At 40.6% G+C, this 26344-nt stretch overlaps 1 protein-coding gene across 1 annotated transcript; it reads right to left on the reverse strand.

Annotated features, from left to right (window-relative positions):
- Positions 1 to 5411: 5411 nt before the first annotated feature.
- Positions 5412 to 25523, reverse strand: LOC120930695 (olfactory receptor 478-like). Its single transcript, XM_040341870.1, has 3 exons — positions 25500 to 25523; positions 21613 to 22443; positions 5412 to 5540 (listed from the first exon to the last, which is right to left on the reverse strand). The coding sequence occupies exons 1-3, from the start codon at positions 25521 to 25523 to the stop codon at positions 5412 to 5414; spliced, it is 984 nt and encodes a 327-aa protein (XP_040197804.1).
- Between the last annotated feature and the right edge of the window lie 821 nt (positions 25524 to 26344).

Below are 26344 nucleotides of genomic sequence, written 5' to 3' on the forward strand. Positions count from 1 at the left end.
TGGCATATTGCTAATATAGTTCCTGGAAGATCTAAAACTGTCTCTGGTATACCTCTGAACCTCAAATTTGATCTCCTGGCGCGATTCTCATAATCTTCCAGTCTGTTTTGAAGAGATACATTTTCCTCCTTGAGAGTGTCAATTTCAGACTGGCAATCCTGTGTGATCATTTCTATTTCTTCCACTTTGGATTCTAAAGTCTCAGTGCGGCTACCCAAATCCCTTATCTCTTTGGTGAGATTTGAGGTGATTTGGTCTGAGGTGCGCTTATGTGCTTTATTCAGCATTCTTTCAAATTGGTGTAATAGCTCTGAGGGGACTGCTGTGCTTTGTACAGTTGTTTTTGAGGTGTCAGATAACCCCTCATTTTCACTATCCGAGCTTAATGTCCCCTGAGAAATGACAGGCTTCATGTGCTTAGCTGTGCGCCTTTTGTCTTTCCCTGTGAGGAGAGTCTCTGAGGTGGCTGAGGTGACTAGCGCCTTTTTGGCTGTGCCCTTAGTTTGCTGGGCTGTGCTACAGGGGTTCGATTTGGGCTTATTTCTGGCACCCCCTAACACCATTTTGGTATTATATTGTACCCCTCACCTCCCGGAGCTATAAACACTGTGTCCTGCTCTTTCATGTCTCCGCTGTCCGCTGGTTATCCGTGGTGTTTCTCCCTCACAGAGCGGAGCTCTAGCTCGGCATGACCGATCAGCTAGACCCCGCGCATGCGCCTCCGATGCACAGATATTTTTTCTATCACAATTGCATTTTCTAATTTAAAAAAATGATTTTATTTTTTCAGTGGCTTTTTTAAAATCCTTGTTCCTGATTGTGTATATGATTGGATTAAACAATGGAGTCATTACAGTGTAAAATAGAGAGAGGACCTTGTTCAGAATATACAATTGTCCTTTTGTTGGAAACAAATAAACAGCAATTAGCGTCCCATAAAAAATGCACACTACGGTCAAGTGAGAGCTGCAGGTGGTGAAGGATTTTTGTCTTCCTGTGATTGATTTAATTTTGAGGATGGTTATAACAATATAGATATATGATATAACAATTAATATAAAAGGTGCTACAACACAGATGAAACCTAATGCATAGTTCTCATTACGGATCCATGAAGTATCGGAGCAGGAAAGCTCAAGTATTGGTTCAAAGTCACAGAAGAAGTGATGAATGATGTTTGGTCCACAGTAGTATAAACTACACAAAGAAATTGAATCAGCCAATTGTATTGTAAAACCCAGTAACCAAATGATAATCACTGATGTAATGCAATTTGATTGGTTCATTATAGAGTTGTAATGCAGAGGCTTACAGATGGCCAAATACCGGTCATAGGACATCACAGTCAGTAAAAAAATCTCTGAGGCCTCAGCATGGCAAAATAAGGAGAACTGGATGATACATCCAGCAAAAGACATGGTACATCCATCATGTAAGATGATATAAAGAAAGTTGGGAAGAATATCTGTAGACAGAATTATATCAAGCAATGCTAGTTGGGTGATAAAGAGGTACATGGGAGACTGAAGTGTTTTACTCAGATGATATAAAATCACAATGAAGAGATTTCCAGAAATAGTAACACAATATATGAAACACAGCACCAAGAAAAATATAATTTTTATGCTTTTTATATTTGGGAAACCTGTTAGTACAATGTAGGTGATGTTATTGTGATAACCCACCTGGTAAAAGAACATAAAAATGCATAATAATTTAGGTTGCAAGAATAAGAACATGTATGGCAAAACAAAAAGTCTGACATTCATCCATTAAACTTTGTTAGGATCCTTCTTCAATATGTTACTACCCAGCTGAGTTTTGGCTGGTTGGCTGAGCTTTTGTACTATACTGAAGACCCCCTAATGAGCCTTTGGATTTGACAGGATCTCCCAACCTTTATCTTAGTGCACTATCTGTCTACTGCCCCAATTTCCTCACCAACCCCCCAGTGGGGACCAAAATGGCTGAAATCAACTCTGTCAACCTTTGTTTAAAGCAATTTGCTCAAAGTCAAGTGAAGAGAAGTTGAGGGTTTACAGGTTACTTAACCCTCCTAGCGGAATTCCCGAGTCTGACTCGGGGTGAGATTTTCATACCAAAAGCGGTAACCCCGAGTCAGACTCGGGCTTGCCTCGCTGCAGCAGCAGACAAAGTTACTTACCTTGTCCCTGGATCCAGCGATGCCACTGTGCTGTGTGAGCGAGCGGGACCTCACTCGATTCACACAGCGTCCTCCTGTGCCGCCGATATCCGTTCCCTGCGATGTTACGACGCTCGGGAGCAGAGAACGGCGCCAAATTCAAAAACGTAAACAAACACATTTCATACAGTATACTGTAATCTTATAGATTACAGTACAGTATGTAAAAAATACACACACCCCTTGTCCCTAGTGGTCTGCCCAGTGTCCTACATGTTCTTTTATATAATAAAAACCTTTCTTTCTCCCTGCAAACTGTAGATTGTCCATAGCAACCAAAAGTGTCCCTTTATGTCAAAAATGGTTTTAGATCAGCTAGAAAACAGTGATAATATATTATAATCACTTGCAGAATTGTGCGATAGCGATTTGTGGTGAAATTCGTCATAAAAAATTATTTATAATTATTTATTATATTATAATTTATAATTTTGTTTTTAAAAAATGTCATACCCAGGATGTCTACTACACTCTTGTTTGGTCAGATTTAAGTGAGTTATTCCTAAAAATTACAAACCTACAGTATAAAACACCAAATTTCCTTGCAAATAATGGTACCACTTTCAGTATCTTTTTTCTGAAAGAATCGTACCGCCAGGGAAGTTAAAACAGAAATGAATTATCTCTGCTTGGAAATATGTCCAGTCCTTCTCAAAGGATCTTTGATTCCTTAACGTGCTCCTACCTTCTTATTTTCCAGGCCCTAGCATACACCTGTTCATAATAGGTTTATGCTAGGGCTGGTGCTTTTTAGCCAGAAAGGAGCTTGAGTTTTGATGAATGTGGAGCTATATGTACCGTATGTCTCAGCAGTGGACATATTAGACATCTGCAGAGAGATATGACACTGGAACCTTTTCCTCCACAGGTCTGGGAGGTAAACCGACTTTGAACTCCTCACACCCTCTCCAGGCATCAGACCTGGGAAGCTATGGAAAGAGCTCTTATACCGGAATTATCTCCAGGCCAAGCCTGAGAGGCAAATACTCTTCTAGAAGGGCTCTCTGTATATATTTATCTCCTTCTCCAGCAGCCCTCATTATTGTCAACAACTCCCTAGTAAATTTCTGGGTGAAGTAAATACTCAGAACCCCTAACATTTTAACTTTTGCTCTATCTACTGGAGAACACTTCCCAACAATAGGCAAAAAGCACACAATGCCTAATGCCGTGTACACACGACCGCTTTTCATGACGTGAAAAATGCAATTTTTTAAAATGATCATTAAAAATGATCGTGTGTGGGCTCCAGAGCATTTTTCTCAATGTGAAAAATGGGCATTAAAAATTTAGAACATGCTCTAAATTTTCACGTCGTTTTTCACGTTGTTGTTTTTCATATTGTGTGTAGGCTTTAACAATGGTAAAAAAATGCACATGCTCAGAAACAAGTTATGAGACGGGAGCGCTCGTTCTGGTAAAACTAGCGTTTGTAATGGAGATAGCACATTTGTCACGCTGTAACAGACTGAAAAGCACGAAGACTGAAAAGCGCAAATCGTCTCTCACCAAACTTTTACTAATACAAAATCAATATTACTGTGCATTATTTCTAATTCACTTCACTAAAACTTGAACCTACATTTTAAATTGTTAATTGTTATTCCTGGGCATAAATAACAACAATAAATACAAGAAGACATGATGTTTCCCTTAAAGGAAGGAAGACAATACAGCGGATAGTCAGGAAGTTAGATAATTAGACATTATAAATTAACAGTATTGCAGGTATAAAATGTGAGGAATATTACACTGAACCAGAAAAGCTCAAATTACAAATGTATAATACAATCGTTTTTTGGCATTAGTTGAATTGAGTTGCAAATTGCAGTATAAATATTGGAAAATCCCCGGTTAAATTAGGTAATGGAGAGAGGCTCTGAAGCAGATAAAACTGTTATAAATCTTATACTTGTACATCTACAGTTCTTCTTCTGTATGGAAACACAAAACAGGAATTCTATGATGTGTCTATAATTTCATTTATCTACAAACATACTGCACCTCAATTCCATGTGCATTGTTAGAGATGACATCTGGATGTAACAGTTTACTTTGAAAATCCCCGGCAAACAGTGTAAGATCAGCCATCAAATGCTTTAGTGGAAATAATATATCACTTACAGGGAATTATTAGTCTCTGTTATTTATTGAGTTGATATGAAACCCTTTTATACATGTACTCCTCCTTGGTGGGATGTTTTTGCATGGCTAATTTATCTAATTGCTAATAATCTTTTAGGAATTATTTTTTTAGATTGTATTTCTCCTGACACACACCCTTTATCAATCTTAATTTGAAAGCAGTAGGGAACTCCATGTTTATTATTTCAACTTTTATCCAATCACCTATTTTCTACCATTGTTTCTGCACATTACTGCATGCAGAAACTACATGGGACCACAGGCATTATGCATAAACCAAACCAAAACGTGCAGAGAGGAAATAAAAACCCAACAAATTATTTCTTTCAAAAATGTATTAAGTATAAGGATTACACAACATATATTATCACCATATATGTTTGGAATTAAACTTGGCCACGGCCTGATTCATTGGTTTAAAAATTATCATATAACAACCATTAAATATCTCATATCAATAACGTATCTCATTCACTTATTAATTTCCATAACCATCACACACAGCCCAGCCACTTGAGACTCGAGCTGTACCAAATAAATTTAATCAACTCTCCTATCAGGCAGCATACCTGAAGGTAATACCACATGAATCTGGCCACGACGGGGGGATGGTAGGGTGGGGAGCTCTTCCGACTGGGTTACCTGTGGAAAAAACGGTCACCTGTCTAACGGAACCGGGCCTATATATATGCCCAGGCCGTTTCTAGCACCTTCTCTCTAGTCACCTGATTCCTGTAACCAATCCCTGACCTAACCTGTCCCTACTTCTGGAACCTGCTAACCCAGCTGTGAGGCCTAGCTAATCATCATTAACCCTTACACCGCCTGCTCCTACTGACCTTGCCTGTCCTCACTGACCTGTAGCTGACCTCTTTAACCAGCTAACTGCTGCCCATGCCGTGGACCCATAAGGAAAGGAGAGCCTAAACGGCTACTCCCTTTCCTTTCCCAAGGACAATATTGGTTGTTTGCTGTATCATGTTTAAATATTTAAATTTCCTCTATATATATGGAATGTAGTTATTTCTTTTTGCTATGGGTTATCGGTTTGTTAGTACCATCATCATTGTCTGTGAAGGTTCTCGTTGATCCAAGTCACAGTAAAGCTAGTAGTAGTTAGTGACATTTCATTGGAATTGTTCTGTACCATTGAAGATCTTTTTTGTTTCATGTTTCCAAGCCACTTCTTCAGCTGTAATGAGTTATATGAATCCACAGAATTTATATCCATATAGGTAAAAGGGACGCCTTAATCAAATCACCCTGAAATGTGTCAAGACATGTTCTAATATTTAAGGAACAGGATGGGAGTTGTGAAAATTATAGATTCACCCTGTTCTAGTTACATAATGTCACCCTATAATTCAAAAATATGGTTTTAGCTTCTCTACCCCGGTGATTTTATAACAACCCACACAGTCAACCATGTGATTCAATTTATAACAGATATGTATACTACTGGCAAGAAGGATATACTTATGTGCATTAGCTGGCAATGAGCCATCCTGGCCAAATAAATATTTGTGCAATCCTAGATACAGTATATCTGCATGTAAGTCCTGGAGGCGAGCATGGGGGGAGGGGAAGAGGGAACTATAGATCAGAAGATCTTGGGAGGAATTAGAGAACAATTTGGTTGATATTTTGAGACTAGGTTAAAATGTAGTTGGGGCAGAGCTGTGGATGGAGTTGTAAGTTGTAAATGCAGATTTTTAAAGGTAAAAGTTTGACGCATTCCACGAGCGGGCGCAATTTTGAAGTGTGACATGTTGGGTAACAATTTACTCGTCGTAACATTATCTTTCACAATATAAAAAAAAATGGGCTAACTTTACTGTTATCTTATTTTTTTATTCAAAATAGTCAATTTTTTCCAAAGAAAGCGCACTTGTAAGACCGCTGCGCAAATAAGGTGTGACAAAAAGTATTGCAATGACCGCCATTTTATTCTCTAGGGTGTTAGAAAAAAATGTATAATATTTGGGGGTTCTAAGTAATTTTCTAGCAAAAAACATGTTTTTAACATGTAAACACTGATTCTTAAAAAACAGGCAAGGTCCTTAATTCGTTAAAGGGGGCTTCCAGATTGCGATAAGCCAGGCCAGGGTTGTGGAGATGAGGCCCTTGTCCCCATCAACACGGGGACAAGATGCTTTGGTTCAGGAGGCCAATGTTTTATTTATTTTTTGCATGGAGTTCCCTTTAAAATCAATGGCAGACCCTAAGGGCTTGGTATGGATTTTGAGGGGGACCCCCACGCTGTTTTTTTTTCTAATTTTGCCGTGGAGTTTCCCTTAAAATCCATACCAGACCCGAAGGGAGCCAGCAATACATTACAGCCGCAAGCAATTTTAAATTAAATTTTTTCTTTAGAAATTTCATTAAAACACATCACACAGATGCGCCAATTTACAGGCAGACTAAAGGGACCCCCAGGCACAATATTTAAAGGAATGTTTATTTTTTATTGTTTCATTTTATATCCCATAAGCCTATATAGTACATATCAAAATAGATGACATTATATATGTTATTATAGTATAGCTAAAAACAACCATGTCTAATAGGGGAAAAAAACAGGGTGGAAAGAAGGGAGAGAAAGAAGGAGAAAACAAAAATAAGAATCTGAAACAATATGGAGGAAATTATAGAGTCGGCAGATTGGGGGAAGGAGAGGCAAACAAAGAGAGAGGAAGGCTGTTATCATCACAACAAAAAAATGGTAAAATAATTTCGATATAGATCACCAAATGTGACTGATTCATCACACTCTATATGGCCACAGTCACACAGGAGATATATGTACACCAATATGCCCATGCTCATTAAAACCAAATGAAGAGTTGCCACTAAATTATCACCATCTAATAAAGCTCTACTTCCCCCGATCTGTGTACTCTATAATGTCCTCCATATTGTTTCAGATTTTTATTTATGTTTTCCCTTTCTTTTCCCTCCCTTCTTTTCCCCTCTTTTTCTTCCCTATTTAGACATGGTTGTTTTCAGCTATACTATAATAACATAAATAATATAATCAATTTTGATATGTACTGCATAGGCTTATTTGTTATGTATTTTGTTTGAATAATGTATTGCGTGTGTTTTTTATCAGTATTTAGATTTAATTATATTTAAACGTGGATCCTGATGAAGCCCCTAATTTGGGTGAAACAAGTCAATCCATAGCTGATCCATATGTATCAAAACCACTCTTTGACTGCACAAAATGGTGATAAAACATGTTGATTGTACTTGTTGATACAGTGCCTAGAAAAATTATTCATACCTCTTGACATTTTTCACATTTTGTCATGTTACAACCAAAAACACTAAATGTATTTTATTGGGATTTTATGTGATAGACCAACACAAAGTGGCACATGATTGTGAAGTGAAGGAAAAATGATAAATGGTTTTCATTTTTTTTTGCAAATAAATATGTAAAAAGTGTGGGGTACATTTGTATGGCGCCCCCCTGAGTCAATACTTTGTAGAACCCCCTTTCTCTGCAATTACAGCTGCAAGTATTTTTGGGGATGTCTCTACCAGCTTTTCACATAAAGGTGTCCTTTTATGAAACTGCGGTAAAATACCGCTATTCAGTTCTCAAGCATTCTCAGAGGAGATCGCTCTCCTCTGAGTGCCTGTTTATGAAGCTCTGTAGATCGGTTCTCATGTTGAGATGAGGAGCGATCTACAAACGCCGGGAACTCCTGAGAACGGATCCTCTCACTGTAATCTCGCGTGATATAGCGGGATTACAGCATGAGGAAGTGAAAAATACAAAAGTTGAACACGAATCAGCACACATTATACACCACATATTAATAAAATAATAAAGTTACATTCCCACCAAACAATATACATTAACCTAATTATTAAAATACTGTTTTTATCAATATTTAAAGCTCATACATGTGCCTATTTAAATGTGAATGGTGTATAGTAAATGAATGGAATCCCACATATGTAATGCAGCTATACACCACTCATATAAATTAAAAAAATACATTTATAATCAATATTTTTTTTTTATAAAGTATACAAATATAAACAGACCATGGGTAAAACCATATTTTAGGGATTACATTTTTTTTTACTATCAAATTAAAATTGATATAAAAATTACTTTTGACTTTAATAATAGCATTTTAATGCAGGTAGTATAATATATATATAAATATATGTGTGTGTATATGTATATATATATATATATATATATATATATATATATATATATATATATATATATATATATATATATATATATATATATATAATACATTTATAATCATTATATTTTTATATATTTTTATATAGATATATGCACATAGAAATAAACACACACCCACACATATATATGCTATATGATGATGTGTATATATCTATATATCTATATATATATATGTGTGAATGTACACTGTCAGAGTGCATACAAAGTTGTTACTGCCCTCTGGTGGAGAACCTTAGGTCCCGAGCTCAGGCGAAAAAATCGCTCTGAAGCGCGAAACGCGTCGTCAAGGCTACCTACATACATAATTTTTAATATTTGTTTCATCCATTTGCAATAAGATTTACTCTTTTACTCCTATTTTTGACTTCACTATTTTTTCGCCTGAGCTCGGGACCTAAGGTTCTCCACCAGAGGGCAGTAACAACTTTGTATGCACTCTGACAGTGTACATTCACACTGTCAGTACCGGCTTGTGCTCTGATTCGGCAGGAGTTCGGAGTTTCAGACGTGCGACGCCATCTCCGACGGATCGAATCAAGCAGTCATACGTCTCCCTCCAGACCCAGCGGTGACGCATCACGCCATCCCCGACAGACGGAACGAGCGGCTGTACGCCTCTATCCAGACCCGACGGTGACGTATGATGCCATCCCCTGATGGACGGAATGAGCAGCAGCGCGTCTCTCTTGGGATCCAGCTGAGCTGTGGCCCCGATCGGGTCACTCTTTGGACGATCTAGATGCCCCCCTCCTTTAGGGAATCTAACAGCAGTGTGGAACGCCAGGACATAGGTTCCACCTGAGGATCCCATCGCCCTCTCCTCATCACGGCTACTTCACCATCTGCCTTCCAAGGTATTGTAACAGCGACTTTTTTCTGGAGGGACTGTTCTCTGGAACTGCGAGAGCGTAATCTCTTGAGCTTTAGGATAGAAGTTGTGGAGCCAATATTTTTAACTTTTACTATAGACTGTTTTTATATACTTTTGGAGTTTTCTTATAATAAATGGACCATGTTATTACATACAACCATTCCATATCCTTGTTTCTATGAACTTTAGAGTGCCATGAGCGCAATTTTTGAAGTGTTTTTCCTAATTTGCATACCCGACGCTGGTTTACGACGCAAACTCCCCCCAGCGGCGGCCGTGGTACTGCATCCTAAGATCCGACAGTGTAAAACAATTACACCTGTCGGATCTTAGGGATATCTATGCGTAACTGGTTCTATGAATCAGTCGCATAGATACTCTGAGGCCCCTTACACACGACAGAGTTTCTCGGCAGAATTCGGCGAGAAACTCGCTCAGAGCCGGATTCTGCCGAGAAACTCTGTCATGTGTACACTTTCGGCCCGATGGAGCCGCCAAGGAACTCGTCGAGAAAATAGAGAACATGTTCTCTATTTTCTCGTAGTTCTATGGGAGCTCTCGGCCCGCCGAGCTCCTCGGCGGCTTCAGGGCTGAACTGGCCGAGGAACTCGATGTGTTTGGCACGTCGAGTTCCTCGGCCGTGTGTACGGGGCCTGAGAGATACGACGGAGTATCTGAGATACTCCGTCGTATCTCCTTTGTGAATCTGGACCGATGTGTTCTGACTGTATGGCTGCTTGTGTGTGAAGTATAGAAGTCAAAACACTTCCTTCTTCCTCCACAATACTCATCCAGCTTTGCGCTTCTCTCTCTGATTCTCCACCTCTGAGATGGTGAATCAGAAAGTGAGAATTCTGTCACAGATCGCCAGTGAGGTGCTGAGATCGCACCTTCATAAACTGCCCGTATCTGTGACAGTCAGTTACAGATTCTCACTGTGCTGCGATAATCAGTGGAGAACATGTTCTCCACTAATTACCTCGGCTTCATAAACTGTTTATGACCTGAGATCAGCGCTGAGCCTCAAGATTGCAGCTGTTCTCACTTTCATAAAAGGACACCATGGAAAGTGACATGTTTGCCCATTCTTCTTTGGAAAATATCTCAAGCTCTGTCAGATTGGATGGAGAGTGTCTGTGAACAGCAATTTTCAAGTCTTGCCAAAGATTCTCAATTGGATTTAGGTCTGGACTTCGACTGGGCCATTCTAACACATGAATATGCTTTGATCTAAATCATTCCATTGTAGCTCTGGCTGTATGTTTGGTGTCACTGTCCTGCTGGAAGGTGAACCTCCACCCCAGTCTCAAGTCTTTTGCAGACTCTAACAAGTTTTATTCTAAGATTTCCCTGTATTTGGCTCCATCCATCATCCCATCAACTCTGACCAACTCTGTCCCCACAACATGATGCCTCCACCACCATGTTTTTTTTACAGTGGGGATGATGTGTTCAGGGTGATGTGCAGTTCTATTTCTATTTTTGCTGCACATTGGGGCAGATCCACGTACATTGGCGCATTGTTGCGTCCGGTGTAGCGCATCTCTGATACACTACGCCGCCGTAACTTACAGCGTAATTTCCTTATCCAGAAAGATTTTGCACCGTAAGTTACAGTGGCGTAGTGTAACTTTGGCGGCGTAAGGGCGCGCAATTCAAATGGATGTGTTGGGGGCGTGTTTTATGTAAATACGTCTTGACCCAACGTAAATTACGTTTTTTTTAACGGCACATGCGCCGTCCATGGGGGTATCCCAGTGCGCATGTTCGAAATTAACCTGCAACAAGCCGTGATGTTACGACGTGAACGTCATTCTACGCAAAGCCCTATTCGCGAACGACTTACGCAAACGATGTAAAAAAATCAAAATTTGACGCGGGAGCGACGGCTATACTTAACATACGATACACCTCATATAGCAAGGGTTAACTATACGCAGAAAAAAGCCTTACGGAAATGACATAAAAAAATATGCCGGCCGGACGTACATTCGTGGATCGCCGTATCTAGCTAATTTGCATACTCAATGCGGAAATTGATGGAAACGCCACCTAGCGGCCAGCGTAAATATACACCTTAGATCCGACGGCGTACTAAGACGTACACCAGTCGGATCTAGCACAGCTTCAGGCGTATCTTGTTTTGTGGATACAAAACAAAGATACGCCGGAGCAACCTAGAAGTTATGCGGCATATCAATAGATACGCCAGCGTAACTTCTTTGTGGATCTGCCCCATTGTGTTTTTTTTTAGGCCAGAGCTCCTTCTTCCACATGTTTGCTGTGTCCCCTCCCCCACATAGCTTCTCGCAAACTGCAAACAGGACTTTTTATGACTTTCTTTCTTCTTGTCACTCTTCCATAAAGGGCAGATTTGTAATAGTTGTCCTGAGGACAGATTCTCCCACCTGAGCTGTGGATCTCTGCATCTCCTCCAGAGTTACCATGAGCCTTTTGGCTGCTTCTCTGATTAATGCTCTCAGTTTAGGTGGACAGCCATGTCTTGGTAGGTTTGCAGTTGTTCCATACTATTTCCATTTTCAAATGATGGATTGAACAGAGCTCCGTAAAATGTTAAAAGCTTGGGGTATTTTTTTATAACTTAACCCTGCTTTAAACTTTTCCATAACTTTATCCCTGACCTGTCTGATGTGTTACTTGGCCTTTGTGATGTTGTTTGTTCACTAAGGTTCTCTAAAAAAAACTCTGAGGACTTCACAGAACAGCAGTATTTATACTAAGATTAAATTACGCACAGGTGGACTCTATTTACTAATTGAGTGAATTCTGAGGGCATTTGGTTCCACTAGATTTTAGTTAGGGGAATCAGAGTAAAAGTGGCTGAATATAAATGCATATTTATTTGTAAAAAAATTAAAACCATTTATCATTTTTCTTCCACTTCACAATTATGTGCCACTTTGTGTTGGTCTATCACATAAAATCCCAATAAAATGTAAGTTTTTGATTGTAACATGACAACATGTGAAAACATTTCAAAGGGTATGAAAACTTTTTCAAGGCACTGTATGTTCTGATATACATGTTTTAAGGACTTTTGTATAAATACAACATGTGGTTTTTAGAACAAATTGTATTTGTGTGGTACTCATTGTGGCACATAAAAATCCCCTTTTCACATCACCTCCTCTCAGTAAAAAGATGTGGAGACTTACCTTCTATTTACCGTATATACTCGAGTATAAGCCGACCAGAGTATAAGCCGAGGTACCTCATTTTACCACAAAAAAATGAGAAAACGTATTGACTCGAGTAAAAGCCTAGGGTGAGAATGCAGAAGCTACTGTAAGCAAAAAAGAGGGTCAACAATGCCCATTTTTAGCTTCACTGTGCCCATTTGCATGCCTCACTGTGCCCATTTGCACGCCTCACTGTGCCCATTTGCATGCCTTACTATGCCCATTGCAACCTCACTGTGCCTATTGCAACCTCACTGTGCCCAACCTCACTGTGCCCATTGCAACCTCACTGTGCCCAACCTCACTGTGCCAATTGCAACCTCACTGTGCCCATTTCAGCCTCACTGTGCTTGAGTCAGTGTACCTGAAATTCTTGACAGGCTGCGGGCATCCATTCATTGTTTAAAAGTCCCGGTCTCTTCCTGGTCTTGTTCCGTGCCAATCATGGACGCCCTTTCATCCTCGGACAAGAGGACGTCCGTGATTGGCGGAACACTGAACACACTGGGCCAGATTCATGTAGATCAGCGGATCTTTAGATCCGCCAGATCTACCTGTTTTACGATCCGCCGGAGCAATTTAGCGAGGCTAGTGCATGATTCATAAAGCACTTACCTCGCAAATTGCACCGTCGGATCCTAACTCCCCCCGGCGGAATGCAAATTCCGCGGCTAGGGGGAGTGTACAATTTAAATCAGGTGCGTTCCCATGCCGATTTAACTGCGCATGCGTCGCCGGCAAAAAAGGCCAGTGCGCATGCTCCAAATGACGTCGCTAGGACGTCATTGTTTTCGGCGGCTAGGTTACTTACGGCCATCCGTATTCCCGATGTACTTACGCAAACGACGTAACAAATTTAAAACTCGGCACGGGAACGTCGGCCATACTTAACATTAGCTACCCCTCATATTAGCAGGGGTAGCTATCCGCCAGAAAAAGCCGAACGCAAACGACGTTGAAAAAGAGCGACGGGCGGGCGTACGGACGTGAATCAGCGGTTCTCCTTATTTGCATATGCAACGTGTAAAAAAAAGCAACGACACCTAGCGGCCGGCGGGAGATTACAGCCTAAGATTCGACTGGTGTAAGTCACTTACACCAGTCGGATCTAAGGGAGATCTATGTGGAACTGATTCTTATGAATCAGTCGCATAGCTCCGACCGTGGGATCTCACAGATCCGACCGTCGGCTCTCACAGATACGATGGTGGATCAGGAGATCCGCCGTCGTATCTCTTGATGAATCTGCCCCAGTGTCTGCTGGGAAACTGAGTCAGAGGATGAGAGAAGGTCTGTGATATGTGGAAACAATGAACACAGTGTCTGCTGGGAAATGCCTATCACGGAAGAGACCAGGAGGAGACCGCAACTTTTAAACAATGGACGCCCTCAGCCTGTAAAAAATTTCAGGTACACTGATTAGAGTATAAGCCGAGGGGAGTATTTTCAGCCCTAAAAAATACTGAAAAACTCTGCTTATACTCGAGTATATACGGAAACTCATTTTTTAAGAAGTAGCTCCTTTCTTTACATGGTGCTTAATGCCATTCTTTAACCCCATAATGTGATTTCAACATCTCTATCCCAGTGACTTCACAATTTATACCTTTAGCCGTAGATTTCAATGTATACCACCTATGTATTCTTCTGACATCAATGATATGCTTATGCACAGATTTTTTTTAAATATTTACTTTTCTATCACATTTGCATTTTTAATTTCAGAAAATGGTTTTATTTTTTCAATAGCTTTCTTAACCACTTAAGTCCCGGACCAATATGCAGCTTAATGCCCAGAGGTGTTTTTACAATTTGGCACTGTGCTGCTTTAACTGATAATTGCGCGGTCATGCAATGTTGTACCAAAACTAAATTTGTGTCCTTTTCTACCCACAAATAGAGCTTTCTTTTGATGGTATTAGATTGCCTCTGCGATTTTTATTTTTTGCGATATAAATGGAAAAAGACCGTAAATTTTGAAAAAAATTGATTGTTCTTAAAACAAAAAGTAAAAAATTTTGAATAAACTAAATTTTAGTCAAACATTTAGGCCAAAATGTATTCAGCCACATGTCTTTAGTAATAAAAATCACAATAAGCATATATTTATTGGTTTTCGCAAAAGTTATAGCATCTACAAACTAGGGTACATTTTCTGGAATTTACACAGATTTTATTTTGACTGCCTATCTCATTTCTTGAGGTGCTAAAATGGCAGGTCAGTACAAACCCCCCCCCAAATTATCCCATTTTGGAAAGTAGACACCCCAAGGAAACTGCTGAGAGGCATGTTGAGTCCATTGAATATTTTTTTTTTGTCCCAAGTGATCGAATAATGACAAAAAAAAACTAAAGGATATATTGCTCACACATGCCATGGTTATATGTGGAATTGCACCCCAAAATACATTCTGCTGCTTCTCCTGAGTACGGGGATACCACATGTTTGGGACTTTTTGGGAGCCTAGCCGCGTATGAGGCCCCAAAAACCAAGCACCGCCTTCAGCATTTCTAAGGGCACACATTTTTGATTTCACTCCTCACTACCTATCAAGGTTTTGAGGCCATAAAATGCCAAAATAGCACAAAACCCCCCCAAATGACCCCATTTTGGAAAGTAGACACCCCAAGCTATTTGCTGAGAGGCATGTCAAGTCCATGGAATATTTAATATTTTGACACAAGTTGCGGGAATATGACAAACTGATTTTTTTTGCACAAAGTTGTCACTAAATGATATATTGCTCACACATGCTATGATTATATGTGGAATTGCACCCCAAAATACATTCTGCTGCTTCTCCTGAGTACGGGGATACCACATGTTTGGGACTTTTTGGGAGCCTAGCCGCGTATGAGGCCCCAAAAACCAAGCACCGCCTTCAGCATTTCTAAGGGCACACATTTTTTATTTCACTCCTCACTACCTATCAAGGTTTTGAGGCCATAAAATGCCAAAATAGCACAAAACCCCCCCCAAATGACCCCATTTTGGAAAGTAGACACCCCAAGCTATTTGCTAAGAGGCATGTCAAGTCCATGGAATATTTAATATTTTGACACAAGTTGCGGGAATATGACAAACTGATTTTTTTTTTGCACAAAGTTGTCACCAAATGATATATTGCTCACACATGCTATGATTATATGTGGAATTGCACCCCAAAATACATTCTGCTGCTTCTCTTGAGTACGGGGATACCACATGTGTGGGACTTTTTGGGAGCCTAGCCGCGTACGGTGCCCTGAAAACCAAGCACCGCCTTCAAGATTTCTAAGGGCATACATTTTTGATTTCACTCCTCACTACCTATCACTACCTATCACAGTTTTGAAGGTCATAAAATGCCAAGATGGCACACAACCCCCCCAAATGACCCCATTTTGGAAAGAAGACACCCCAAGCTATTTGCTGAGAGGCATGTTGAGTCCATGGAATATTATTTTTGTTTGCCCCAAGTGATTGAATAATGACCAAAAAAATAATAATTTTACAAAATGTTGTCACTAAATGATAAATTGCTCAAACATGCCATGGGCATATGTGGAATTACACCCCAAAATACATTCTGCTGCTTCTCCTGAATATGGGCATACCACATGTGTGGGACTTTTTTGGGAGCCTAGCCGCGTACGGGACCCCGAAAACCAATCACCACCTTCAAGATGTGTGTGAGTGAAATCAAAGATTTATGTCCTTAGAAATCTTGAAGGTGGTGATTGGTTTCGGGGTCCTGTACGCGGCTAGGCTCCCAAAAAGTCCCACACATGTGGTATCCCGTACTCAGGAGAAGCAGCAGAATGTATTTTAGGGTGTAATTCCACATATGCCCATGGCATGTGTGAGAAATATATCATTTAGTGACAACGTTTTGTAAATTTTTATTTTATTTTTGGTCATTATTCAATCACTTGGGGCCAAAAAATGTATATTCCATGGACTCAAAATGCCTCTCAGCAAATAGCTTGGGGTGTCTTCTTTCCAAAAGGGGGTCATTTGGGGGGGTTGTATGCCATCTTGGCATTTTATGGCCTTCAAAACTGTGATAGGTAGTGATAGGTAGTGAGGAGTCAATAATAATAATATGCGCTGAGTATTAACTTCTGTGATGTGAACCGGAACCACAAACCATAGGTGATTCAAATTCAGTACATGTGTATAAAAATAATTAGTCCAAATGCATGCTACTGAGCATGCAACTACAATACACCTCCTGAGTGCAAGTGCTGTGTACTGGCTTGAAAGATAAGTATGGGATGATCAAATTCTACAGACTCCAAGCTGATTTGCTTCACATGTGAGTATCAGATCTTCCACAGTTGTGCAGCTCATGTGAAAAACAGAGAGACAAAAAGAGAAATCCTCATTGTGCAGATAACACACAACCATATGGAAACAATTTTGACAAGCTTGAGATAGGTCACACTCACGAATCCACCGATTAATATCAGCAAACAAACAATCCTCATTTGGCTGCTCAGCATACGATGTGTCTCCTCATTCGGATGTGCAATCCGTCCCGTTCGTAGCTCTTCCCTTAGGAAGCGTTGGAGTCGCGGCTTTATATATTGTGGGAGCAAACGCTGTTGCTGTCATGCTAAATAAATCCGCGCTGCAACTGAATGGCGTACCTGCTAAGCAAATGGTTAACATTAAAACAAAGTAACATTACAGTATACCAGTAAGATCATACCATACCTGCAAAGCAAATACCAAAAAAAAACATAGTAAAAAATAAAACATTTTTTAACGCAACATGTGCCTAAAATATATATATGCCGAAGCATGGGGGCATACTCCCGCAAAAAAAGTTATCACGCGTACACACGGTCAGAATTTTTCACTGGCAAGCCTCCGTAGGAATGTCGACCGTATATACGCGGCATTAGGAGCAAAATCGCTCCTCCGCCCCTAATGCCCCCATGCTTCGGCATATATGCTCTTTTTTTTAACTGTGGTGGTGAAATCACCTCCTACTGGAGTCACGGCTTTGAAAAAAACATAACAGCAATAAAACTTTGCAGAATAGAATACAGTAAAAAAAACAGAACAATAGGGAGAGAATAGAGAGGGAGAGAACAATAAAACAACAACAATTTTTTTTTTTTTTGGAATAAATATAGAGACACTTTTTTGTACCAGCGTCTTGCCTTACGGGCAATATGATACGGTGCCATCAACTGGTCGTTGAGGTCCACCCCTCCCATATTTTGGTTATATTCGTGGACACAGAGGGGTTTCTCCACGACACCAGTCTCCGTACGAATTTGTACTGTCGTGTCTGCGTAAAGGGTGGTAAGAATGAAAACATTCTTATTGTCCCGCCACTTCACAGTGAGCAAATTATTACACTTGCAGCAGGCTCTCGCCCCCAGCCTAAGACGGGAATCTACAAGCCTCTGGGGAAAGCCCCGGCGATTAGGTCACACGGTGCCACATGCTCCAATCTGACGATCAAACAAGTGACTAAAAGTGGCACGCTGCTGGAATAATTGTCCACATACAAGTGGTACCCCTTTCCGAATAAGGGTGACACCAAGTCCCACACGATCTTGCCAGTGCTCCCCGTGTAATCTGGGCATCCTTCCGGCTCTACCTGACTATCTTTGCCCTCATAAACCCTAAAGCTCCATATGTAGCCTGTGGCCCTGTCACAAAGCTTATAGAGCTTGACCCCGTATCTGGCACGCTTGCTGGGAAGGAACTGCTTGAAAGACAAGCGGACAGAAAATGTAATCAGGGACTCATCAACGCATACAACTTGCTGGGGATTAAACAAGGCTGCATAACGTTCGTTAAAATGGTTTATGAGGGGCCGAATTTTGTAGAGCCGGTCAAATTCAGGGTCTCCACGTGGACGACAAAGTGCATTGTCACTGAAATGCAGGAAACGCAGGATCGCCTCGTATCAATTCCTGGCCATGTGAGCAGAGAATATGGGCATATTGTGAATTGGATATGTGGACCAATACATTCGCAACTTTGGAAATTTGTGTATGCCCATATTGATGGTAAGGCCCAGAAAGGTCTTAAATTCGGAAACTGTAATTGGTTTCCATTCTTTGGCAAGGAGAGACTGGGGATTAGCGGCGATGTAGGTACCAGCATATAAATTACTCTGGTCCACAATAGATCCATAGAGATCTTCTGTGAAATACAGCGAATAGAAATCAAGTGACGTAAAATCAACTGTATCCACCTGAATACTGGGTTAGCCAGTGAATGGGGGAAGTGCGGGTGCTGCAAAAGTGGTGGGGACCCAATCAGGATAGGTGAATTTTGCAGGAAGGGTCCTATTGGTGGCAGCGGGACGCTACTTGTGCTTGCCACCTCGCCAGCTTGAACTGCACTTATGGGACTCGCCACGTCACCATGTGATACTGCAGTGCTGGATGAACGACCAGGGTGTACTAGGCCGCTGGTGCTTGCCAGTTAACCAGAAGGAATAGCGGCGCTAGTACTTCTCTGCTCCATACAAGGGTCCTGCGATTCTTGCTGTTCAACAACATCAGAACGGGGTCGGGTATGCCTGGCATTAGCAGGGACCACAACTTCGTCATCAGAGCTATCTGACATGGAGCCGCTGTCGTAAATGGGTTCGTATTCTGAGACAGATTCTGACAGATGCGTGACCTCCTCCTCTTCACTATCTGTCATGCTCATGAACTCGTAGGCCTGCTTACTATTGTACATTCGCTTTGCCATTTTGGGCTCTAAATTTAGTGGTACAATAGTAAGGATTCACAGGTAAAAAAAGCACCTGATCTGTAGAAAAGCAAACAAAGAAAAAGCTTCAAAATAAACTGTTAGCGATCGCAGGGATCAGGCCCGTCTCTGTGAACGCTGCAGTTATGTGTCTTGTGTTTTGTAAGTGACAGTGATCGATCGATACTGCACTTGGGTGGGTTGGGCTGGGCAGAGGGGCAAAACGCAGGTGCTAGCGGGTATCTGGGCTGATTCCGCGAACAATGCGATTTTGGGTACCCTAAACTGCTGGGTAAACTAGTATAGATCTGATCATATCAGGTATCGATCCGTTCAGCTACTATACCACTAAGGGGGGTGTATGCTTTGCGCGTGGGTGTAAGCGTTACTGGCACTAACCTAACGCTGCCTGGGGCGACGCAGACCCTGACTGACACTAAAATGTAATTGATATCACCCGCCGGGCAATCAGGGGATTAAACCTTTATTGGGTTATATATGGCGGGTGCCCTGATGCTATAAACAGCAAACTAACCAACCAGCGTCAACCGTAACACTTATACGGTGATCACTGGTGAAAGGGTTAACTAGGGGGCAATCAGGGGGTTAAAACCTTTATTAGGTAATATATGGGGGTACCTGACACTTTCTAAAAACCTGGCGGCGAACCTAAAATAACTAAATAACTAACTGCCTAACCAGTGACACTTATACGGTGATCACTGGTGAAAGGGTGAACTCTAGGGGCAATCAGGGGTTAAAACCTTTATTTATGGGGGTACGTAACGCTATAGAAACCTGGCGGCGAACCTAAAAAAATAAAAGCTACCTAGCGGCAACAGTGACACTAATACAGCTCAGAAAACCGATCGCTTAGCGACGCTGGCAATAGGGGGTGAAAGGGTTAACTATGGCGGTGATCAAGGGGTTAAACCTTTATTAGGGGGGGTAGGGGGCTACCCTGGACCTAAAGGGGCCTAAAGCTAACTGCCCTAACACTTTTTTCTGTCACAAATGACACTAAATGCAGTGATCAGAAAATAAATGATCACTGCAATCAGTGAGACTGTGACAGGGGGGTGATCGGGGGGTGATCGGGGGGTTATGTGCCTATGTGTACTGTGTCAGTGTGGTGCTTGGTGCAACTCACTGTACTGATGTCTTCTCTCCTCTGGATCTGGACGAAAAGACTGCCAGAGGAGAGATGACATCACTTCCTCCCTGCCTGTGTTTACACTTACACAGGCAGGGTGGGCAGAGGAGGAAGCGGATTTGCTGGGAGCAATTGCGAGGGGGTGGTTAGAATCGAATAGCCGCCCCCTCATCCCAGATCGCTCCCACGATAGAAACGACAGCCGTATGTACCGGAGGGGGTCCCGATCGGACCCCCGACCCTGGGAAAGGCAGGGACGTACATGTACGCCCATATGCCTGTACGTGCCATTCTGTGGACGTACATATACATGCGGCGGTCGTTAACCGGTTAAAGTCCTTGTTCCTGAATGTGTATATGATGGGACTTTATAAGTGACTGGAAAACCAATGAAATTAAAGTAGAAAAAAAATATTTTATTAGAAATACAGTATTCAATAAAAGATATATACAGTAGTTGTACATTATTTACATCATGCAGTATAGTACCTGAGATCAAAGCCCCCGCAGCGGCCCTCGTTCCTCTCCTCCACCGCCGCCATCTTACTTCCTTGTATCGTGGATCCGGCGCTGTGACTGGCCGGAGCTGCGATGACGTCACTCCAGTGCATGCGCGCGGGATCCGTCAGGGACGGCAGGGTCCCATTCAGAAACGGCATGCTCAGTGCGCGGCTGCGCCATTTTCTAAGGTGCATATGCTCCGTAGACATCGGTGCCGTCTTTCTTGCAAATATCTCTGTGTAGGTTAAGGAGATATTTCTTGCACCTACAGTACAGGTAAGCGTTAATCTAGGCTCACCTGTAGGTCTAAGTGGTCTGTAAGGGTTTACAACCACATTAATGCCATCCTATAACCCCATAACATGGTTTCAACATCTCTGTCCCTGTGATTTTGAAATGTAGACCTTTAGCTATATGATTCAGTGTATACCACCTACGGTATGTAGTATTCTGACACCAATGATATGCTTATGCGCAAATTTTTTTTCTATCACAATTGCATTTTTAATTTAAAAAAATGATTTTATTTTTTCAGTGGCTTTTTTAAAATCCTTGTTCCTGATTGTGTATATGATTGGATTAAGCAACGGAGTCATTACAGTGTAAACGAGAGAGAGGACCTTGTTCAGAATATCCAGTTGTCCTTTTGTTGGAAACAAATACACAGCAATTAGCGTCCCGTAAAAAATGCAAACTACCGTCAAGTGAGAGCTGCAGGTGGTGAAGGACTTTTGTCTTCCTGTGATTGATTTAATTTTGAGGATGGTTATAACAATATAGATATACGATATAACAATTAATATAAAAGGTGCTACAATACAGATGAAACCTAATACATAGATCTCACTATGGATCCATGAAGTATCGGAGCAGGAAAGCTCAAGTATTGGTTCAAAGTCACAGAAGAAGTGATGAATGATGTTTGGTCCACAGTAGTATAAACTGCACAAAGATATTGAATCAACCAATGTTATTGTAAAACCCAGTAACCAAATGATAATCACTGATTTAATGCAAATTGATTGGTTCATTATAGAGTTGTAATGCAGAGGCTTACAGATGGCCAAATACCGGTCATATGACATCACAGTCAGTAGAAAAAACTCTGAGGTCTCAGCATGTACAAAGAAGGAGAACTGGAAGATACATCCAGCAAGAGACATGGTACATCCATCATGTAAGATAATATAAAGAAAGTTGGGAAGAATATCTGTAGACAGATTTATATCAAGCAATGATAGTTGGGTGATGAAGAGGTACATGGGAGACTGAAGTGTTTTACTCAGATGATATAAAATCACAATGAAGAGATTTCCAGAAATAGTAACACAATATATGAAACACAGCACCAGGAAAAATATAATTTTTATGCTTTTTATATTTGGGAAACCTGTTAGCACAATATAGGTGATATTATTGTGATAGCCCACCTAGTAAAAGAATATAAAAATGCATAATAATTTAGGTTGCAAGCATAAGAAAATGTATGGCAAAACAAAAAAAGTCTGACATTCATCTATTACATTTTGTTAGGATCCTTCTTCAATATGTTACTACCCAGCTGAGTTTTGTCTGGTTGGCTGAGCTTTTGTACTATACTGAAGAAATCCTAATGAGCCTTTGGATTTGACAGGAACCCCCAACCTTTATCTTAGTGCACTATCTGTCTACTGCCCCAATTCCCTCACCAATACACCAGTGGGGACCGAATGGCTGAAATCAACTCTGTCAACCTTTGCTTAAAGCAATTTGCTCAAAGTCAAATGAAGAGAAGTTGAGGGTTTACAGGTTACTTAAAACAGCAATGAATTCTCTCTGCCTGGAAATATGTCCTTCTCAAAGGCTGGTAGAGGTTGTATGATTTTTAAACAAAACTGGCAATGGACTGGGCAATCTTTGATTCCTGAGCGTGCTCCTACCTTCTTGTTTTCCAGGCCCTAGTATAGTCCTGTTCATAATAGGTTTATGCTAGGGCTGGTGCTTTTTAGCCAGAAAGGAGCTTGAGTTTTGATGAATGTGGAGCTATATGTACCGTATGTCTCAGCAGTGGACATGCTCGAGCATTTTTTTTTCACGATCGTGTGTAGGCAAGGCAGGCTTGACAAAAATCACGACGAGAAAAACTTTTTCTAGTACATTAAAAACGATCGTGTGTACGCGGCTTTAGGCTTAGGGCAAACAAAAAATAATGTAGAAAACAATAGCAATCAGAACTTAGGCTATCCACAGCCTAGCTTGCCTAAAGTTAAATTAGTGTAAATCAGCTAAATTCAATGCATCAAAGTATTCTAAATTGTACAATTAATTTTTTTTAGAAAGCCAGAGTAGAAATGTCGGTCCTCAGACAGCATTCTGTAGACAAGGAGCCTTGCCTTATACTTGGACTCTATGGTCTCTCTGCAGATGTCTGGTACACCCCCAGACAGTGAGAGCTAGTACTTCTTACCCAGCAAGGGGAATGAGCTTTTTTGAATGTGAAGCTATAGTTCCAGTTGGACCTCTGCAGAGAGACAACTATTTCCACCCAGAGAGCCAGTTTTCTTCTATGCAGCTTACTGGCTTCTCTATATAGTCCGCAGCTATTTACCAAAGGAAACCGATCAAGTCTATTTTTTTTCCTGCATATACCTAAAAAAGCATTTAGCTTATTTAAAAAAAAAAAAAATTGAACTGGGCGTTAATAAATAAAAATATTACTGTGCATTATTTCTAATTTACTTCACTAAAACTTGAACCTACATTTTAAATTGTTAATTTTTATTCCTGGGCATAATAAACAACAATAAATACAAGAAGACATGATATTTCCCTTAAAGGAAGGAAGAAAATACAGCAGATAGTCAGGAAGTTAGATATTAGACATTGGAAATTAACAGTATTGCAGGTATAATGTGAGGAATATTACACTGAACCAGAAAAGCTCAAATTCCAAATGTATAATACAATCGTTTTTTTGGCATTAGTTGAATTGAGTTGCAAATTGCAGTATAAGGGGCAGATCCACAGAGCGAGTACACCGGTGTATATCTACTGATACGTCGGCGTACTTTCAAATTACCCGCGTCGTATCTCTGTTTTGAATCCTCAAAACAAGATACGACGGCATCTGAGTTAGATCCAACAGGTGTACGTCTTCATACGCCTTCAGATCTAAGAAGCAATTCTTCGGCGTCCGCTGGGTGGCGTTCACGTCGTTTTCCACGTCGAGTATGCAAATTGGCTATTTCCGACGATCCACGAACGTACGAGCGGCCGTCGCATTCTTTTACATTGTTTCCGTTCGTCTTTTTCCGGCGTATAGTTAAAGCTGCTATTTCGTGGCCTATAGTTACACCTGATATGTTAAGTATGACCGTCGTTCCCGCGTTTAATTTGATTTATTTTTTTCGTTTGCGTAAGTCGTCCGTGAATCGGGATGGACGTAATTTACGTCCACGTCAAAACAATGACGTCCTTGCGACGTCATTTAGCGCAATGCACGGCGGGAAATTCAGGAACGGAGCATGCGCAGTTCGTTCGACGCGGGGACGTGCTTCATTTAAATGAAACACGCCCCCTACTCACCGCATTTGAATTCCACGCCGTTACGCCGCTTGAGGTACATTACGCCGACGTAGCTTACGGCGCAAAATATTTATGGATTCGATTTAAAGCCAGGTAAGGTACGGCGGCGTAGCGTATCTCTGATACGCTGCACGGGTGCAGATCTCTGTGAATCTGCCCCTAAATATTGGACAATCCCTGGTTAAATTAGGTAATGGAAAGAGAGGCTCTGAAGCAGATAAAAATGTTATACATCTTATACTTGTACATCTACAGTTCTTCTTCTGTATGGAAACACAAAACAGGAATTCTATGATGTGTCTATAATTTCATTTATCTACAAACATACTTCACCTCAATTCCATGTGCATTGTTAGAGATGACATCTGGATGTGACCGTTCACTTTGAAAATCCCCGGAAAACAGTGTAAGATCAGCCATCAAATGTTTTAGTGGAAATAATATATCACTTACAGGGAATTATTAGTCTCTGTTATTTATTGAGTTGATATGAAACCCTTTTATACATTTACTCCTCCTTGGTGGGCTGTTTTTTGCATGGCTAATTTATCTGATTGCTAATAATCTTTTAGGAATTATTTTTTTAGATTGTATCTCTCCTGACACACACCCTTTATCAATCTTAATTTGAAAGCAGTAGGGAACTCCATGTTTATTATTTCAACTTTTATCCAATCACCTATTTTCTACCATTGTTTCTACACATTACTGCATGCAGAAACTACAAGGACAATATTGGTTGTTTGCTGTATCATGTTTTTATATTTAAATTTCCTCTATAGATATGGAATGTAGTTATTTCTTTTTGCTATGGGTTATCGGTTTGTTAGTACCATCAACATTGTCTGTGAAGGTTCTTGTTGGTCCAAGTCACAGTAAAGCTAGTAGTAGTTAGTGACATTTCATTGGAATTGTTCTGTACCATTGAAGATCTTTTTTGTTTCATGTTTCCAAGCCACTTCTTCAGCTGTAATGATGATATGAATCCCCAGAATTTATATCCATATAAGTAGAAGGGATGCCTTAATCCAATCACCCTGAAGTGTGTCAAGACAGGTTCTAATATTTAAGGGACAGGATGGGAGTTGTGAAAATTATAGAATCACCCTGTTCTATTTTTTTTTTTTTTTTAACCACTTAAGCCCCGGACCATATTGCTGCCTAAAGACCCAAGGTGTTTTTACAGTTCGGGACTGCGTCGCTTTAACAGACAATTGCGCGGTCGTGCGACATGGCTCCCAAACAAAATTGGCGTCCTTTTTTTCCCCACAAATAGAGCTTTCTTTTGGTGGTATTTGATCACCTCTGCGGTTTTTATTTTTTGCGCTATAAACAAAAATAGAGCGACAATTTTGAAAAAAATGCAATATTTTTTACTTTTTGCTAAAATAAATATCCCCCAAAAACATATATAAAAATGTTTTTTTTCCTCAGTTTAGATACGTATTCTTGTACCTATTTTTGGTAAAAAAAATCGCAATAAGCGTTTATCGATTGGTTTGCGCAAAATTTATAGCGTTTACAAAATAGGGGATAGTTTTATTGCATTTTTATAAATTTTTTTTTTTTACTACTAATGGCGGCGATCAGCGATTTTTTTTTTGTGTCTGCGACATTATGGCGGACACTTCGGACAATGTTGACACATTTTTGGGACCATTGTCATTTTCACAGCAAAAAATGCATTTAAATTGCATTCTTTATTGTGAAAATGACAGTTGCAGTTTGGGAGTTAACCACAGGTGGCGCTGTAGGATTTGGTGTACA

Source organism: Rana temporaria, chromosome 3 (assembly GCF_905171775.1).
Source record: "Rana temporaria chromosome 3, aRanTem1.1, whole genome shotgun sequence".
In the NCBI taxonomy this organism is placed as follows: domain Eukaryota; kingdom Metazoa; phylum Chordata; class Amphibia; order Anura; family Ranidae; genus Rana; species Rana temporaria.

Coding starts and splice junctions, on each gene's coding strand:
- LOC120930695 (XM_040341870.1), bottom strand. CDS start 25,523: ATGAAACAAAAAAGATCTTCAATG. Junction 22,444..25,499: donor AACAAAAAAGATCTTCAATG/GTACAGAACAAT, acceptor TTCTTTTACTAG/GTGGGCTATCACAATAATAT. Junction 5,541..21,612: donor TCCTCTCTCTCGTTTACACT/GTAATGACTCCG, acceptor AACTCATTACAG/CTGAAGAAGTGGCTTGGAAA.